This window comes from Poecilia reticulata, linkage group LG9 (assembly GCF_000633615.1).
Source record: "Poecilia reticulata strain Guanapo linkage group LG9, Guppy_female_1.0+MT, whole genome shotgun sequence".
Taxonomy (NCBI): Eukaryota; Metazoa; Chordata; class Actinopteri; order Cyprinodontiformes; family Poeciliidae; genus Poecilia; species Poecilia reticulata.
Genome location: NC_024339.1, coordinates 21833570 through 21852546, shown reverse-complemented (window position 1 = coordinate 21852546; position 18977 = coordinate 21833570). Strand labels below are relative to the sequence as shown.

Below are 18977 nucleotides of genomic sequence, written 5' to 3'. Positions count from 1 at the left end.
AATTACCTGGCTAAAAGTAATTAAAAACAAATAACACTTATTGCTATGTCTCAATGCTTATATTTTTCCAAAATTATACTTTTTTTGATAAAAACCTAATTTTCAAAATGCACAGTAATTATTTCTTCAGCACATCCTACTTTAGTGTACATCAGGTTTTTTAACTGCTGATTAACCAGTCTGGCTCTTTTATCCAAATATGCTGTACAATAATGAAAATGATTACAAACAAGGAACAATAGGGCAAAATTTCATTTCTGTCTATTTGCCTTTCACTCTGAGAGCTTACATCAAGACTCACCATCCACAATAATCTTCGAAAATACTTGAATGAAATGAGTTACAACCATATTTAATTTCCCTTTTGGATAGTAACATTATTTTTTTAATTTGTACTTTATACCTATTTCAGTCACTGATAAGGCAGCCAGTCATTTTGCAATCAGAAAGCTGTGTATTCAATTCCCACTCCATCCCCTCTCACATCAACACGCTCCTGGACAAGGCACTTAATCTCAAGTTATACTTACCGATCCACGTGTTGGTGTGATCATGGCTGTGAGCTGTGGATTAGCGCCTGTCACAAAAGTATACACACGATACGCAAACACATTTCATTTCTTTATTAATTTTGTAAATGTTGAGCTGGTGTACAGAGTAAATTGTCAATAGATGCCCTCAGACTTTGATTAGCTTAAAAGGTTTTCACATGTATATTTTAAATCCATGTTTGACTCTCCATGACAATAAAAAAACAAACAAAACAAAAAAAAAAAAACAAGTTAAAACACCCATAATATCCCCATTTATCCCCAGGTTGCAGGCAATACCCAGAACTCAACAGTCTCTTGGTAGCTACAGCTGTATGATGCTAAAAGTACATCCATAACATAATAGAAATCCCAGTTGACAAGTAAGGGTGCATAGCATTCTAAGTAAATATATATATTTATATGTTTCATATATATATATAGCCTTTTTATGTTAAAAACATTTTGTGCATGTGCGCAGTTGCATTCCTTAGTATTGAGTAATATGCTATTGCGTTAATAATGTCTTCAATCCATTCTAAAGGAATATACATGTGTTCTCTAGTTTTTGCAGGAGTTAATATTTTTGCATGAACTTGGTGCATGGCATCGTTTTTGGCAGTCCCTCAGTGCAGGGCTTTCCAGGTTTTCACCTCGCTGTTGTGAGCACAGCGCCTCCTGCTGGCACCTGCTTGGACACCTTTCTGACCACATTCAGTACGTCACCATGTGGAAGCCTCAGATTTGGCTCAGTCTCATATTTGGTAAGAGGGAAACAAATAAAAAAAAAAAAACCAAACAAACAAAGCAATAGAGGGAGGGCTGTGTTGAGGAAAAATGCTTGTCATCTCGAAGCCACTAAATTCCTCAAGAAATTCCATCTATTTTGAGATTGCTCCCCCTTAGTGTGTTTTCCCCAATAATCAGATCCCTGTAACACTAACCCTGACATCAGCAGAGGAGTCATAAAATCAGTCAGTTTGTAAAAACAACCCAAACATGTCGGAAGGATGAAATATCCCTTTAGAAAACATTAAATAAATAAATAGTCTTAAAAAGTTCAAAAAAATGACTTTTAGCCTCCACAAATAAATCCTGAAAACAAAAGCTCATGTGAACTTATGAATTTGTTATATTTGCTCAAAGCCACATATATTATTTTACTATTTTTGTTGCCATCTATAGAAGGTGCGAGGCCTTACACTGCAGCACAATAGAAAGTCAGAGGTGTCACATTCAATACATGAATAATTTGTTATTTATGAATGTGACCATTTAAAAAATATATGTTTTTAAAAACTCAATTCATTAAAATAAATGTAAATATTTGCTAATTTTATGAAACACTAGAAACCCTCCCGACCCCACTAAGGGACAAGGGTGTAAAGAAAATGGATGGATGAATGAAACGCTAGATTGCACAATCTAGCAATCCAAATTAAATAATATTCCAAATTAAATAATAAAATAATAATAATATTTCATCGTCCTTATTTCATTGCAACATAAGTTGCTACGATCTACTTGAGGTTCTACAGTTGCAATGTCAATAATTTACATTGAAATATCACAATATATAAAAGTTACTTCACTCTTGAAAGGGAAAAAAACATAATAAATTCAAATTTTGATTTATGATTTTAATATTTAGTTAATTATGTATAATACGTGTGATGTTGCTATAATATTTAGCTTATTTGTTGTATTTTTGGTAATGTTTTTTAAATGGTCACATATATAAATTTCAACAGAAACAAGTATTTTATGTATTGTGGCACATCAACCTTTGAGACCAGAAAAAATGGTAAAAAAATATTAGCAAGTCACCAGGAAAATAAAATAAAAAAATATATATCTGAAAGAATAATCATTTGACATTTCCAAAAAGAAACATAATGGGAAAATATTATTACATATATAATATCAAGTCATCTATATATACTTAAATTTAGCTCATTTCAGGATTTATTTCATTGATATATTCATCAAAGCATTTTAAATACTCTGCAGTGTAACCAAAAAACAGGTGTTACGTTGTATGGTGCAACTCGTATGCTGTGACAGACCGGGAACTACTTTTAGTTCAATAAATTTTCAGTAGATAATCTTACTTTCATAGGTACTAAATGAGATAATAAAATATAAATATCATCTAACAAAGAGATAATTGCAAATACTAGTCAAGGCTTTCCTGTTTAAAAACCGTCCTTCATGTATGTTTGTGATGAAGTCAAACGTACAATGAGCAGATACTGAATTTTAAACATCAGAGTGAACACCCTAATATCTACTGAAATACAGAGCCAACACATAACAGGACTCACAGTAATACCACCACTTTACATTCATCGCTTCTGGCTGTGGAGCCTACTAAACATTTACAGATGGCTGCTTATTGCGACATTTCTGTGGTTTACATATTTTTGTCTGATAAGAGTTCAGTGGTGAACGTGACATCGGAATTAAACGCATGTCTAAATAGTTTGCATCATGTGAGATGGCACACACATATTGAGGTAAATCAACCTTTTAAAACTGATTAGAAAGTTTATGTATATAGTCTCTGACTATTTGCAGTATCACACCCTAACTATAACTTGTCCCTTTATCTGGGACAGAAGAGGTACCCAGAAACACATGCAAACTTATAAGGTGCATATGAATGTCTGTAAGGTTTTAAAAACTGCTTGAACACACCTACATTCTCAAATAAACAACAAAATCAAACTTTGGGCACTTTGCAGATGAAATTCATGCAGTGACGGTTTTTGACATGGCTCACCACCCAGGGCGTCATTCCATCAGGGATGTCATGAGCATGCCCAGTCATTGTACACAGTCAGTGTTACAGTGTAAAACTGTAACAAAATAAACATCTATACAATGTAGTATGGTAAAGATGATGAACTTGATATCTGAGTTGTAGACTGCTAGAGATATTTCACTCTTTTTTTTTTTTAGCAGTTTGGACAACATTTTCTCTGTTTATTCAAAATCTGAAAAAGGAAACTGAGACCGATGAACCTTAACTGGATTATCCTGCTCTGAGCAGGTAGGTGCCACTTTTTTAAAACACAGTTTGAGATTCACGAAACTTTCAATCTTTATGTGCAACATTAAAAAGTTCAATTTATAATACATTATTCTTTTAGAATCAGGATCTCCACAGATTGACACAAGCTAGAAACTATACAGATGGATTAAGCATGAGTTGTTCTACAGTGATTTGTGCATATTTCCATCTATTTTGCGCCATTTGTGCAAAAACCGCCACTGGATTTATGATATGAAGTCATACCAACATAAACAATGTTTTCGTGAAGCAAAATATACAAAGGTGGAATCCTAAATTACTGACATCATTTCTGAAAAAAGAGAAGACTCTAAAGCTGTGATTAGGTTTAGGAAGACTGTGACCTTTGATCCTTAAATTTCCATTCTTCTCTCACACTCTCACACATAAATATGCACTTTTTTTCTTTTTGTTAGCAGTTATTGCTCCTTTTGAATATTACATGAAGAAACGTCTAAGAAAGTGAATTATTACAACATAAGATGAATTGAAAGGAGACGAGATTGGAGACGAGGGGGAGCCAGGCTCACAGTTACGGGTCAGTATTACAGTTTCTCATCACAGTGATCGGCGACTGACTGCCTTAGATACGCTCCGAGTAGCCATCCAAAGGACAAACATCAGAGCTCAACACGACTTCGACCCATGACGCGACGCTCCCCTGCCTGCCCAGTCAGATCAGTGCTACATTACCAGTGTTTCAGCTACCTCATCGAGTGACATCTTCTAGTGGAGGACAGGTGATCAGTACGTGCACTGTGTGTGTGTGTGTGGTGGGGTCAAATGCTGCAGGATTTACTGGACAGCTGTGAGCGGAAAGTGGGATCTTGTCCTCCGTCGGGAAAGGAGGACAGGACTGCTACATGTGCTCTGATAGGGTGACCACAGAGGTGAGATATATTATTACAATACAGTGTGGACGAAACCAAAGCAAAAGAAGAGAGAGATGGAAGAGAAGTTTAGTCTCCTCAAAATCTTTCATCTAAACTGTTCTACACAAAGAGAAGGTATTGAAACTGCCTCCTACAGATGGAAAAGAGCCACAGTGCAGCAACCGCAGTCTAAATGATGGCAGCAAGTGACAGGTGCAGAAAAATGAGCATAAACTGAATTAAAACAGGCAGAGCGACATAACGTTTGCATGTTCTTGTACCCACAAAGACCTCAGGATATATAGACTAATATTATATAGGTTCTGACAGAACTGATCTAACAAGAAAACCAGGGAGGAATCTCTTATGTACATGAAAGCAGCATCAGTGGCATCGCATAGAGATCTTAGAGAACATAAACAACACACGTAACACACTGTCACGTAGAGCTTTTGAGTGCATACAATATTATGTACAACACTGATATTCTTGGGTGGTTAGAGGAGCTTTACTGGGCTCGGAGCACTGAGAGGGGATTAAAACGGATCTGTGTGTTGAGGAAGAAAGGAATTTGAGTTTGCAGTCTCTTTTTTTTGTCTCTGACTGATAAACAGTTAATTTCCTGGTTAATTTAGAAATCAGACCAGTGATTGAATGAACATTGCATGCCTGTCCCATCCCGCCCCTTTTACCCGCCCCTGTGTTTCCCTCTGTATTTGTAGTTAAAGACAGGCCATGCGGCAGCAATCACTCATGCTGATACAGATAACAGGAAGCACATGTCGGTTGCGTTTCTTTCTCTTTTTTTTTTGTTGTTTTTTGCATGTGTTTGGTTTTGTTTTATATGAAATCATGCTTCTAGCCTAGTAGGATTTGTTTTTTTTTATAACCAGAGTTTCTTAAAAATAAAGAGGTAATAAAAACTACAAGTTAGATCTTTATCCTTTTCTTCTGAAACGTGCTGAAAGTCGGCAACACTGCTGTTGTTGTGTTGGATGGGGGATTTCATTTTCATTTGTCGGCCTGTCCCTGTGTGGTCTTCTGCCTGACAGCTGCTGCTGGTCATGTGTCCATGTACGATTGTTTCGGTGAAGGGGTTGAATCTTGTGGAGAACTCTGTGGATAGAGGAAAAATCACTGATGCTGCATTAAGCTACGTACATGTGTTTTAATAGAGTACAGGTGCATCTCAGTCAAGTAGAATGTAAATCTATCTCAATAACACTTTAATTCATAAACCCATGTAACATTTATTAAACATAAGGCTTCATTTAAATTGTTTGGCTCTGTTAATGTTGGTGACTGTTGCTCAGACTTGATGGTAACTCAAAAATTTGTTTTATTAGAATTTCACATAGGGTTAGTAATTTTTTTTTATAGTAAAATATTATTTTTTTAACATAATATGGCAACACACAATCATGGGGAAGACGCCTGACGTAACATTTGTCCAATAGACAACCAGTGACACCCACCGGTCAGCACAAAAGGATGTTGGTAAAGAAGATGGCTGTTCAGGGAGCGGTATATTTAAGAATGGAAAGTTGAGTGGAAGGACAGTGTTGGACAAGCAATGAGGGATACCCACAGCTTCGAGAGTCAACCGAGAAGAGGAGCTCTTGCACTCTTTGTGTTAAGACGCTCCTGAACAAAAAACCCCAGACTAAAGAGTAAAGAAGGAAAAGATGTTGCTCAGTGTTGAGGGGCAGTGAGCTCAATTTGTGTCGGTGGCAGTTAGCAGTAGCACTTCTGGTGTCAGCTGCCACAGCCGCTGGAAGCTGCCACTGACGCTGCTAGGAGGCCATAGAGCAGCCAGAGCTGCTGCTGTTTTGGGGAATGCCGATGCTGCTTTCCGATTATTTTGCTTGTTAGTAAATAATTATTTTTCAAATCATTGGTTGTTAAACTGTGTAAAACCTGTCATATTTTGACTGCATTTACTTGATGGAAAGTGGCATTTCCATTTAGCAATATGTGCTGTGGCGGCTGCCACAAGGATGCTAAGGCTGCCGTGGCAGATGCCTCAAAATCAGTGGTAGCTGCCCCACATTTTGGTGGCAAAGGTACCAACTGTAGGTTCAGTAGGTTTACATTTCAGGAAAAAAAAAGAAAAATGTATGTGTCTATTTGTGTAACAACTGTATGCACTGTTCTCATTTCATACTGAATTAGTGAACTAAATAAACTTCCTTATGACACTCTAATTAATTGAGGTGCACCTGTACAAAAGAGACTGCATGCAAAAAGAAACATTTCAAAGCAAACATGACAATTCTGTGCAAGAGATTGAAAAGTGCCATACACCATGAGTTTGGTCAAATGCTCACAATTTCCCTCATGTACAAACCACAATCTTTATCTTAATCCCAACACACCCCACATTACTGCTGCTGTGACATTTAACCAAAACTGGTTGGCAAAAGCAGGTTAACATGCAAGAGTGAGGCACTTGAAACATCAGTAGTCTCAGGAATGTCATGGCCTTTATTTTAGACAGGACAAGTCACCACGCCCTCACGCACATACGCACACACACGCACGCGCACGCACCGCCTAGTGGCTCAAATTCTCCAGACAACTGCCTTGGCAGCTTTGTCCTTGAGAGCTGCCACTTTACAAGATCTGTCTTGGTTTTGCTGACAGCACACTGTGTCAGACTTTATCAGACTTGTCACAATGTGCACTGAGAAAAACCACTGACCTAGTACAACTTTAAAGATCTCTGCATCGAAACTTTGGAATTATATTAGTGTTCTAGAGCAAAATGAAACTTGAACAGACAATGTTCAAGAAATGTATGGATAGATATATATTGTAGAATCGTCATGTCAATAAGAAAATCTTCAAAGTAAACAAAGTATCGTTTTGTCATTAGGATTTTTTATTCACAAATATAACTCCATGCTATGATGTGAGAATGAAAAAGCCCAGAAGCGGTCAAGGTTTTCAGTAGTTGGTTAGCAATCTAAAAAAATTAAAACTACTTGATTATAATGTCATATGTTTTTGACTAAAGCTAATGAAATTGCATAAAAATAAATTAATAACAATAACGACATTGAGGTTCATCGAGTGCTTTTACAACACTTATAGGGATGAGAAGACATTTTTTGACATGGGGTTGTGTGGTGTTGCATCAGTGGTCAGTATCTTCCCCACTGTAAACATCACTCTATTCACTTAAGAGAAAATAGTTTTTCACTTTAGAATCAAGCTAACAGTCAGTCAAAGTAGTGCAAAGAAGAAAGTACACAACCTAATCTTATGTTGCGCCATGTGTCCCAAGATAAGCATGTCTCATCTTTAGCATTCGGTCTCAGCTACACATGCCAAATATTGCTGCTTAGGCACAGAGATTGTGACAAAGAACAACTCCTCATTCTTTCTTCTTTCCAACATTATTGGTGAATTGCTGCCGGGACTTTGCTTTGGCAGACAAGCTCCATGCTACAGACACTGCCTAACCTGGTGTGCTAAACACTTCAATTCAAATAGTTTCTGGGTACACTTGGTGCCTCAGATGCACTGAGACCTTGGCTGCTGACCAGAAATGGATCATCATCAGCTTCCACCAGTGATCAGTTTTTACTGAGCAGCCGTCAAAACCGCTCATTCAAGCAGCACTGTATTTGTGATGTTAATACAGTGAAATGACACCACAAAATGTAGCCAAGGGCCATAATGGAGGACGAACAGTGAATGTAACATACGCTGTAGTGTTGATTCACATAAAACCTCCTGTATTATTTTATGACAACCAGCTCGTCTTTGTCTTGATCATTTCTGTTTAATCATCCCAAATAGTGATCATGATTTTAAAAAATCTGTTTTCCCAAACTAAAACAACTAAACTAAAGCAAATCAGAATGTAAGATGGAGGTAAGATACTGACTACTGATTACTTCACAGAACCCCTCTACTCTATGTTGAGAGGAAGAGAAAGATTTCCATATTGTTTTAGCTACAGTGTCTATTTGCTGATCATTTTTTTCACATTGCTGTGCCAGTATAATGTTACATGTCATTAGTATTTATTCAAAGGTAAATTTAGATGCATTTAATCCAGAGAGACCAGATTAAATGTTTTCTAACCACAGGTCAGACGAGGCACTGTAGGTCAGTCCCATACCTGCTGGGACGCAGCAGCCTGTCTGCCTCACTGCTTAACTCTCCGCAGACTGGCACATTTCACTATCTGAGCACCTTTCTTCACATCCACAGAATCGGTCTACATTGTGGGGAGAGGGAGAGGGAGTTTACATCGAATGAAGTCCCGGGGTTGAGGACAGATGGTGGAGACAGAAGGGGAAAGGAAGAGGCTTAGAGAATATTAGTAAAGGAGGATAAAATAAAAGAAGAAAACTATAAGTTGGAAAAGTAGAAACATATCAGGACAGGAAGAAAATTGTTTAGACAAAAAAAAGAAGACAGGCAGCAGGGGACACATAATGAAATGTGTATACAGCTGACAGGAAAGGAAAGAACAGGTTAAAAAAAGTAAACGATTTATAGACAGTCGAGCACGGATGGAAACCAGGAAAGTTTAAAGATGGATAAAACACTGGGAATGTGGTACAGAGTAAATGGGAAGTATTTTAACAGGCTCTTAAAGGCCCAAATAAACATCCATCCATCTGAACAGAAGCTAGCATTCATACTCCATGAACTTTTTCTGATTTTCTCTGGTTTCAACCACAAACTTTAACATATGTTATTGGATTTTTATTTAATACACCAACATAAAGTGGAGTTTAATTGCGAGGAAATAAAATAAAATATTTTCAGTTTTCTTTTGCTAATAAAAATCTGAATAATGTTGGATGCATTTTTACTCAATCTTTCTGCATTGGTGCATTTAAAGCTGCTGGTCTTTTGGTGTATGTTTCTGCCATAATAGCACGTCTGGCGTGTGAAAATGTCTCCCATTGTTCTGGTTATAAGAACATTTCATTGGATGAAGGTCTTTAGTGGACATAACTGTTTGACACTTGGCCCAGATTTTTCCGTAGGTTTAGGTTGGACTTTGACTGTACCAACATGCTACGATGTAAACCATTCTTCATTCTTTCATCAGATTTTCCTCCAGTATTTCCCCAAAGTTTGACTTATCCAGCTTCATTTCAATTGGTTATCTGTTTGGTGTGACTGGTTTTTTGTGGGCCAAAGCGATACATTTTCCTTCTATCTGACCAGAACACCTTTTTCACGTTTGTTGTTTCCCCTAGAAAGCTTGTGGTAAAATCGAAGGTTGAGAAGGTTCAAGGGGCATGAACACTTTCACAAATAGACCTAAAGTAAGAACTCTGTACCACATGCTATGTTAAACCCATTCGATGACTGAAGGAAATGAGAATCAGAGGTAGCTCGAGGGATCAGGACACAGCCGTAGTTGAAGGACTGAGCTTTAATAAAAGCAGGAAAACAGATGAATCACTCATTTTGAGAAGAAAGAAAAATTATAGCTATAACAACTGCAGGAGGTAATTTCATTCATTGTAGTGCCAAAAACAATCAAATTGTAGGAATGGCTTAATGATGACAAAAATGAATAAAATCTGAATGAAGTGATAGATTTTTGCATCTTAGCCAAAGCAAACAGAAAATGAGAGATAGTTTTTTTTCCACAGATGCAAAATAAAAGAACATGAAAAAAACATTTGGATGGAAATAAATGTAACAGAAAGTCAGTTTATAGCATTTACCCAAACACACGTCAGATCTTAAACGATTTAGACCTGACACACTGAAACCGGTTAGCCGTTTTTCAGACAAACTAGAACCACATTCAAGTTTACTGCTTTCATCTCTCTATGTTGACGCTGTTGCACTGCTTTACTCTAGCTAATCCTCATATGGTGTCCAGCTGTGTAATTTAATTTAGCAAAACTCAGGTCTAACAATTCCTCTTACTAGTTGAAACCTGAAGAGAGCCATACAGCTGTCTGCAGATCAGAAGCCCACCTTGCTGCCGTCGCGGCCTAGGATGGCGTAGCTCAGGTACTGCTCAGCATCGCCCTCCAGTTCGTTGGCATCCAGCAGGGAACCCTCCACTTCCAGAACCCCTTCTTCTCCCAAACCTTTCCCTCTGCGCACAACTTTTCGTACAATCTATTCCACATTTTAGATGTTGGAGGTGGGGGTGGGGGTGGGGAGCAGACGTGGGCAAGTGGATGATAAAGTAACAGAAAGAGAAGAAGAAATGTTGATGGAGAAAAAAAAACTGTACTTAAAAAATAAAACATCCAACATGAAATGAATGAAGAAGTTTGATACATCTGACAATTGTTTGAATAATCACTAAAGGGGGAAAATGCTGAATGAATATTTAAGCGAGACAGAACAGAATCCTGATTTCACTGTGGCTATAAGGCATGTTGAAAGTGCTGACCTTCTTGGTGACGATGTTTCCATGTTCATCTGTGAACTGCTCCTCACTTACTTGCCCACCAGCAAGGTCTTCAACTTCATCGCCCTGTTGACAACAAGATGCTCATGTTCAAGCTTTCTAATTTAAAAACTAAAAAATATACATTCTTCCTAAAATGCAGGCATGATCTACCTGGTATATATCTAATATGTTGACTTAGATAATTAGATATACCTAATTTCATACAATTTGAGATAGGCTATCTCTTTTTGACTCCTAAGGATGCAGAGTCTTAAAAAAAAATCTAACAAATTTGGATAATTTTCTAAAGCTATTCCTTGAACATTTTGCCTGCACAATCTAAGAGAGGTACAACTATTTAGCTCTTCATAGTAGCTCTGGGTAGCTTTTCACCAGGAGTCATATATTTGCCCAACCAGTCGGTTTGCTTAAGCTCAATCTCATACCTAGTTCATCAAAGCTATTCATTTCCCTTGAGCTCTTTCAGAGTACAACTCACTTTCAGTTTTTTTTACTGTGATTTATGTGAGATCCAACACAGAGTGGTAGATAACTTTGAAGAGGAACAAAAATAATTTTGTTTTGTCTTTGCCAAGTAACTCAAAATCAATCAGACTGGATACAGAACAACCATAAACACACATTTCCTTGTTGTTCCTTCTTTAGGGATCTCATCTTGATTAAGGAAGAATCTGCAGCCTAGTCTTTTGCATATTTTACACATTTTACAAAATTACATTGTATTTATTGCTATCCATCTCCTCTGTTCCTGCTGAAGAAAACCCTCTAATGTTGTTAGCACTATAGTTCATAGTAGAGATTATGTCTTCATTGTAATGTGCAGCATTAATTTCACCACACATTAAGCCAAAAGTTTTTAATTATTCCAACATATTAACTGTGTTCCCTCCTGTCTCAGCTTCAAGTCTGCTACCAAAGACTGAAAATGTAATTTGTTGCTTGTTTCTGCTTAGTTCTCAGGTTAAGTGGGTTGTAAGAGATTTCCAATGAATAACATTCTGATTTGAGTTATTTTTCAGAGTCCTATAAACTTGATTGCAGCTACCAGTGCAATGTATAATTATCTCTCCACCAAGTGGAAACACAGACAATCAGATAGCCAACAGCTTGTTGAGAAGATAGAGATGTTGATTTCAGGATCTACTCATTTTACATTGCATGCTTAAAATCACTACGCATGGGGGTCATTAAAATCCTCTTCCAGAATTAGATAGGTTTTGTACAGTTTGCATACACTGCTAGATATTAATTCAGAAATTCTTGGACACAATCACAGTGAAGTTAATAAAAGCTGAACTTGCATGGACATTGATCCAATCACCATGTTTCCGTAGTTAGGAATATGTTTTTGATGAGAAAATGTAAAGAGGAAAGAAGATGATGCAAGACCAAGATATGTTTAAGGAACTAAGGCTCAGAGTTGTTAAACTGAGTTTTGTCTATTTCTATGACAGCAGAGGATAATGCTGTAGAACTACTTCTGCTTTACAGTCACAGCATAGACTTGTTAGTGTGTTAGATATTATTACTGCATCATTATTTTTCAGCAAGCACTTATTGTGCTTGTTCCAAATAATTGCAATGACACTCGTAAAGAATCATAAACATGTGAGCAAGAGCCTTTTTTGCTGTAAATCACATTAACACACTGCGTCTATGAACGTCTTTTTCTGACTATATCCAGATGGCTTATTGCCAATATTAAACCAGGAAAACACCTTCGACTTTTTTAGCCAGTGTGTCCTTTGTAGCTACATTTAGACGGCAATAAGTGGTTCTAGACCGCATTTATATTCTGTTTATATGGAAAGCATACATGTCTTCTCTGTCTTTTTGAAGGGGGATGGGGTATATGAACATCACTGCATCTTTTAAGCAATATTACAACCTGGTATTTCCTAACAAACCTTTGAAACAATATGTTGCAAAAAGTTTTTTGTTCAACTTCCTTTCTGCACCTCACATTTGTACCTTGAGAATGACTCTGCGGCGGACCACCCTTGTGGTCACGTTCTCCTCCTCGTCAGCGACCCCTTCGACCTCACCCAGCTCATGGTCCAGCTGAGCGTGTATGTAACTGAGCACAGAGCGCACAGAGCCGCTGGCAATGTGGAGGACGTTCTGGCAGCTGATCACCAAGAAAGCCAGCAGCACAAAGCTGAAGAGGAGCTCGGTCACCAGGGCCCACATCGCCCCAGTTTAATGCCCAGCACACCGACACGGTCTGCTCAAAGCGGCTTTAGGCAGGCAGCCTTCTGCTACTCCCTTTTCCCAAACTGTCCTCTCTGCTGTGAGAGAGCGCAGCAGCTGAAGCTCTTTTCCTTCTTGACGCTGTTTCGGTGAAACTGGTGTCTCAGATCATTTTTGTCCTCCAGCAGCTGGGGCAGTGGGCCCTCCTGACCACGTCTCTTCCTTACCAGAACCCAAGTCAAGGATCCAACCAAGAGCAGCTATGAGAAGCTTCTATTAACACCTCTCTGACTTTCAGCCCATGTGATCTGTGGGCTTTAAATACCTCCTCCTGCTCCTGTGCAGATCCATGTGTTGTGGTAATACACCAGCTTTAACTTCAGTTATTTTCCCTTCCTTTCTTTTTGATTTTAACAGCCATCAGGCAAAAACAACTAAATTACTGACACAGTAATGCAGGTTCCAAATGAACCCAAATAGCTTCTTTAATGGTGTTCACTTAAACATGAGGTTAACCCCAGAAACATAGTAAATCCACTTTGGTATTTGTAGTCAAGCAATATCATAGTTAAGATTTGCCTTTTCTGTCTGTCATGTGTACAAAGTTAAGAGGTGGGAGCGACTTGGGGAGGGTCTCATGTAACATGAACGGGAGTCAAAGAATGCTTTCTATATTTGGCCTTTCATACTGTTAGTGGCCATCTTGGGCTCTCGAGTGTCTATGTGAGTTTATGGAAGTGACTTTTGTGATCAGTGATCAGTGTCTGTATGGTTATTTTTCTTTTCTTTACACCTAAACAGTAAATATAAAAGTACTTGGGTTTGGACAATATTTGCATTGTCCAAACCCAATATTTGCCAGAGAAAGAAATTCAGATGAGGGAGTCAGATCATGACCAATCCCTGGAGTGAATTTGATGAAGATATTCAAAACGTAAAAATCAATCATTTCAAATTTTTTCTCCCTGTAGGAAATAACATTGCGTAGCAACCGTTACACTGCATTGAACATAACTATAATTAGGTTCTTCCAAAGCCAATTTGTAGAATTTCACCATGCTTGTTTCTAGGTAATTTACTTGGTCATTGGCTGTGCAGTAATTTGGTAATGCACTAAAACGTTTCACTTTTATAATTCCCGCTGACTTTGAAGAATTATGACTGAATTTCCAAGAAAATGAAAGATCAACACACTCACCTGCCCTTTCAGGCGCACGTCGTCCCAGGCTCTCAGTTCTGGTACCCTGTGTGGGAATCCCAGGCCCTTCTCAAAAGGCTGGGTACCTCTGAAGTGGCCCCGTAAAATCTCAGAATGCCCCATGTCTCTCACGGGTTGAAGCAAGGCCTCCTGGGACATTAGGGATGTGTCTACATCCACAGCATTACGTACAGATGAAATCATAGTCTCCATGGCCTGCCTGGGCTTAGACTGGGTGCCCACCCAAGCCTGTGTTGGGTCAGTGACGGGCATCCACCCTGAACCAGTCTGTTCCTGCAGGTAAGAAAGGAAAGAGCCTCCTCCACTTCCGTTTCCACCATTAGCTGACCTGAAATCAGAAGATAAGTGAGGACATTTAATGTCACAATAAGTTACAGTCCCTTTGCAGTCAACCACGTCTGAAAGGTTTGGCACTGGCATGCAATAGAAACATCCAGGATTCAGATTTTTTATTTTTTATGAGCATTTTACTCAAACCTGGATGCATACTGAGGCTTTACCAACCTGTCTCCATTCCGATCTGCAACACAGCTGAGACCAGGTGACTCACTCAACCGAGCGTACACTCTTTGTTGTCCTGAAACAAGAGAATGTCCTTCTTCTGAGCCAGTTCCACCTAGTCGTCGTCCTCCTCCTTCAGCTCCATCACCACCCGTCGTACTCGTGACGGCTGATAACTCTGAGCTTGCCTCTGACCCCTGACCGTTGTTTAGCCCGTTGAGATTGATCCCTGCTATGGTCCCCCCAATGGAGGCTGGTGTGGTTGTGCTGAGAGAATCCACTCCCATCTCGGAGTCATCTTCTGGCAGCTCAATAGAACCACTCAGCACCACACCCCCTGCGCTGGCTGCACTGGCCTGGCTGGCCGGTCGGCCCAGACTTCCGTACGGCAGCCCCAGCAGACCTTCTGAGTCATCCGCATTGCTGCACTCCAGCGAGGAGTCCTCCACAGCTACCAAGGAGGGGCTGTTGCCAGAGGGCCAAACCTGAACATCGGACATCTCCATTAGGGTGTCTTCTTCTGTGGTGGCAATTGGTGCACAGTCCAGGCTGGACACTTCCTGCCAGTAAGGCTCGGCACCCAACGGAGAGGGCAGGCTGTACTGCATTGAGGCCGGCGAATGGAGCTCCTCCTGCACAAGCCCATAACCTGGAGCGAGACAGAGAGAGGCACGCTGACACCCGGCCCCCCCGCCTCGCTCTCTACCTCACCCCCACAGCACTGGGACCCTGGGAGGAGGTAAGTGCCCCAGCCCAGGAGCTGGGCATCTAGGGGAGGAGAAGAGGAGGCTGAAGGGACAAATGGGAGAGGAGTGGGAAAGAAAAGAGGGGGTAGGGCCAAGACAACAGGAGCTGGAACACAGGTGCAATTAGCTAAGAGAGCAAGGGCAGCTTTTAGAAGAAAGTTTGTCAAGCTCAATCAGCCAATGTTGACGGTGCGAGCAGTGGCAGTGACAGCAGCAGATACAGCCAGTCGGACCAACTGACTGAGACCAAGGTTCGACCCCAGCCGTGGCTGGTGCTGCTCTGCTGGCTGCCACCTGCAGGGGGACAAGACGGATTACCGATCCCTGTCCAGCAGGGACACAAACTCCCATTCTGAAACACACATATCCGCCCACTCAGTGATACATGCATTCAAATTCTCTCAGGAACAGGCAAGTTGTTTTTTGTAGTCAGGCTGGAAAACATGCAATCAGCAGGCAATCCCATTTTCTCATCAGACGTAACTTTACACACACATGTCCACTAGGGATGAATGGCTGTCAGTTTTCACAGCTATTGCAACATTATTACCACTCAAGAAATTCAAAAATAGAAATCATTTATCACGTTTTGAAACAAACCCAGGGACATATGACTGCTTAACAAACACAACAACAATGCAAGCAGGAAGATTTGTCAGCCTCTGAAGAATCGTCTCAAATGGGGTTAGATTTTGAATTTTATTGAAGTACTAGGACTTCCTTTTTTAAGGTGGTCTCTTTTTGTGCTAAACATGCTGAAAGGAAGTAAAAGTCCACCAAAAGCTTGTCTACCAAATGTACTGATGATTTGTGATGTCAGCTATTTGGCCGTTTGCCTAAGGTAACTGTATGACTCGCAACTTTTGATTTATCAGTTGAGTAAAGAGCTACGTGAATGTTTTTCAAAGAGCCGGCATTGCACTTGATCATCTGTAGCTCAAAATCCAAAACTGCTCAAATCATGGTTAGATGATTCTGCACCACACATTCTGCAAACCACAACTTAAGATTCATGAAACCCTTCAGAAAAACCACACTGACTTTGTAAAATGCATTCAGAAAATTTGAACACAATTATTTTCATTTGAAGAACCTACACCAGTGGTGTCTGACCCTCATAGACGTGCCACCAATATAGCCTGAATGCTAAGTAAGTTTACTTGATTGTTAATAGCGTTTTTAAAAATTATTAGCTGAGTAGGTTGGGAAGCCAGTTCACGTTACAGTCTTGCTTTACCTCTTTCTGTTATAATGTGTCATAACACTATGAAAATAATATCTTTACTCAAAGTTATCACACCATTAAAATCTCAAACCAACACATTCCCAACATCATCACACAGTATTCTCTCTCTGATACAGGTGTTCATCTCCATGCATTCAAAATGCCGCTACGTTGTTAGTATTGACGTAAAAACACCAAACAGTCAGGTTTGCAAAAGCCGCATGGTTGCTGCCTAAAGCAATAGTTTAAATGGATTTTCCAAAATGAGTCAATAAAACATGTCAATGTGATGTGGACTCAGGTCACTCCTGCATAGTGTGTTTGAATTATCTTAACTATGTTTTGTTCAATAGAGCTTGACATTGTAGTGACTAATTTGCAGTAAAGAGGATTTTTTTTTACACATAAAATACAAATAGCAGCACAAGGAAGAGCAAATGACTCTTCCTTGGAAATTAGTTGAAGATTAATGTAATATTTCTGATGAATTATTAGTGATATAATTGTAAATTGCATGATTTATTGCTGAAGATGAAACTAAGCATTGATGGAACCAAGTGAGGTGGTGCAGGCCGTACTGTAAGTACAGAAAAAGTAAGACTGACTGTATCTGTACACGGCACAGTGAAGGACTCGCTCTACAGAGCACAGGGTGTAACGTGAGTCATAGTTCGCTGCAGACTACTGCTGAGGCTGCACAAGATATCTGAGACACCAAGAGGCAAAAAGACCCCTTGTCCTACTTTCTCTTTTACCCTCCCAGCTGCAGTCCAATTAAGTGTCACAGACAGTGTAATAAAGCACTTTTTTTTTGCTTTTGAAACATCTGATTATACAACATAAGCTATCTGAATGTAGCAGGAGAGGATCTTCACCTCAGATTAATACAAATGCAATTTAGATTTAAATGATTGGGTACATGGATCGCTCCTGTTTCTAGCAGAGCTATAAATAAAGACTGGGACATTTCCATTATATTTGTAGATGTTTTGTAGCTAAATGTGAAATATCTGCACCTTCATCATAAAGCTCCTGTAAAGCTTAACACAGTGGCCTTCTGTCTTTTATTAAGTTTGGAAATGATCATCTTCCTTTACAGGCCGTGCTTAAATAGTGTGATTTTCCCAAACATAATGTTTTGACTCCTGTGAATTCTCTCACACCCCAGTCGAAGGAGCAAATTTAAACTTCAGAAAAACATAAAACAAAGCTGAGATTCTCCAGTGGTCAAGTATATATCTGGGTTTAATTTTCTATATTCAGAGGGACTGAGCATCATTATTTAAAGAACGGATTGTCATACACTTGCATGCATACAGCCAGGCTGGAGAGAACAGGGAAGCCAGGAATACAATCCGCAGAGAAAGACTTGATTGTACGCCAAGGACAAGATTACGCTTCTAGATCTTCAGCTAATAGCGGTCAGCTGCTCTTTTCATGTTCTTTAATTGTCTATAAAATTGTTAAATCTATCTAAAAAGATGATTTAGAATGAATGAATAAAGTTTTTTTTTAAATGGTGTCTATAATATCCAATTTTAAATTTAGCTGGACTCTACTGATCACAGGCAGTTTTTTGAAATCATACCTGATCATGATTTCCATTATTAAAACTGGCTGCATTTTGATGCTAAGATAAATATGTCCAATGTGAAACTAAGAGTCCAGGAATAAAATTGAAAAACATATGTGTATGTATACATATGTAAACATATGCATATATTGTGCTTTCTGCCATAATTGTTGCAAGTAATTAAAAACAGCTTTTATAAATTTAGGAAAATAACAAATTTTGAAATTTGTACTACCACTTACTTCATGTTCTCTCTGTTCTTCCGTGTACAGTGACCAGTGCTTGTGTTTAGTGTGTTTTTCCTAAATAAAATAGATCATTGAAGGATCTATTACTGCCATTACCTTTGTGTACTTCCTTTTATTATATCCCATAGAAAGTACTCTTGACTAACTGCATTCACTACCAAGTAAATTACTCTAATGTTATCAACTGGATTTCATTGATTAGATAACTTTTTAACCGAAAACACTGAATTAATTTGACTGTTTATCATTATAATTTGACGGAGTATGTCTGTATGTAGCTGATATGAACCTAACTCGGCTTGTACTGTAAAGAATTATTATGACATGAATCATGTCAGAAGTGCATTAACTTCTTTGTAATGCACATGAACAGAATTTCTTGTCATCATTT

At 39.0% G+C, this 18977-nt stretch overlaps 1 protein-coding gene across 6 annotated transcripts in view; it reads right to left on the bottom strand.

Moving 5' to 3' along the window:
* Positions 1–608: 608 nt before the first annotated feature.
* ank1a (ankyrin 1, erythrocytic a) overlaps positions 609–18977 on the bottom strand; it is a 100875-nt gene continuing 82506 nt past the window's right edge. For 5 of the 6 annotated variants that reach the window (XM_017306670.1, XM_008418607.2, XM_008418612.2 and 2 more), the window contains 6 exons: positions 14798–15443; positions 14273–14621; positions 10864–10947; positions 10437–10583; positions 8605–8703; positions 609–5591 (listed from right to left, as the gene is read on the bottom strand). In XM_017306670.1, the coding sequence (XP_017162159.1) occupies positions 8632–8703; positions 10437–10583; positions 10864–10947; positions 14273–14621; positions 14798–15443 (1298 nt within the window). In that variant the 3' untranslated portion in view covers positions 609–5591; positions 8605–8631. The other variant, XM_008418624.2, reaches the window with a different exon arrangement.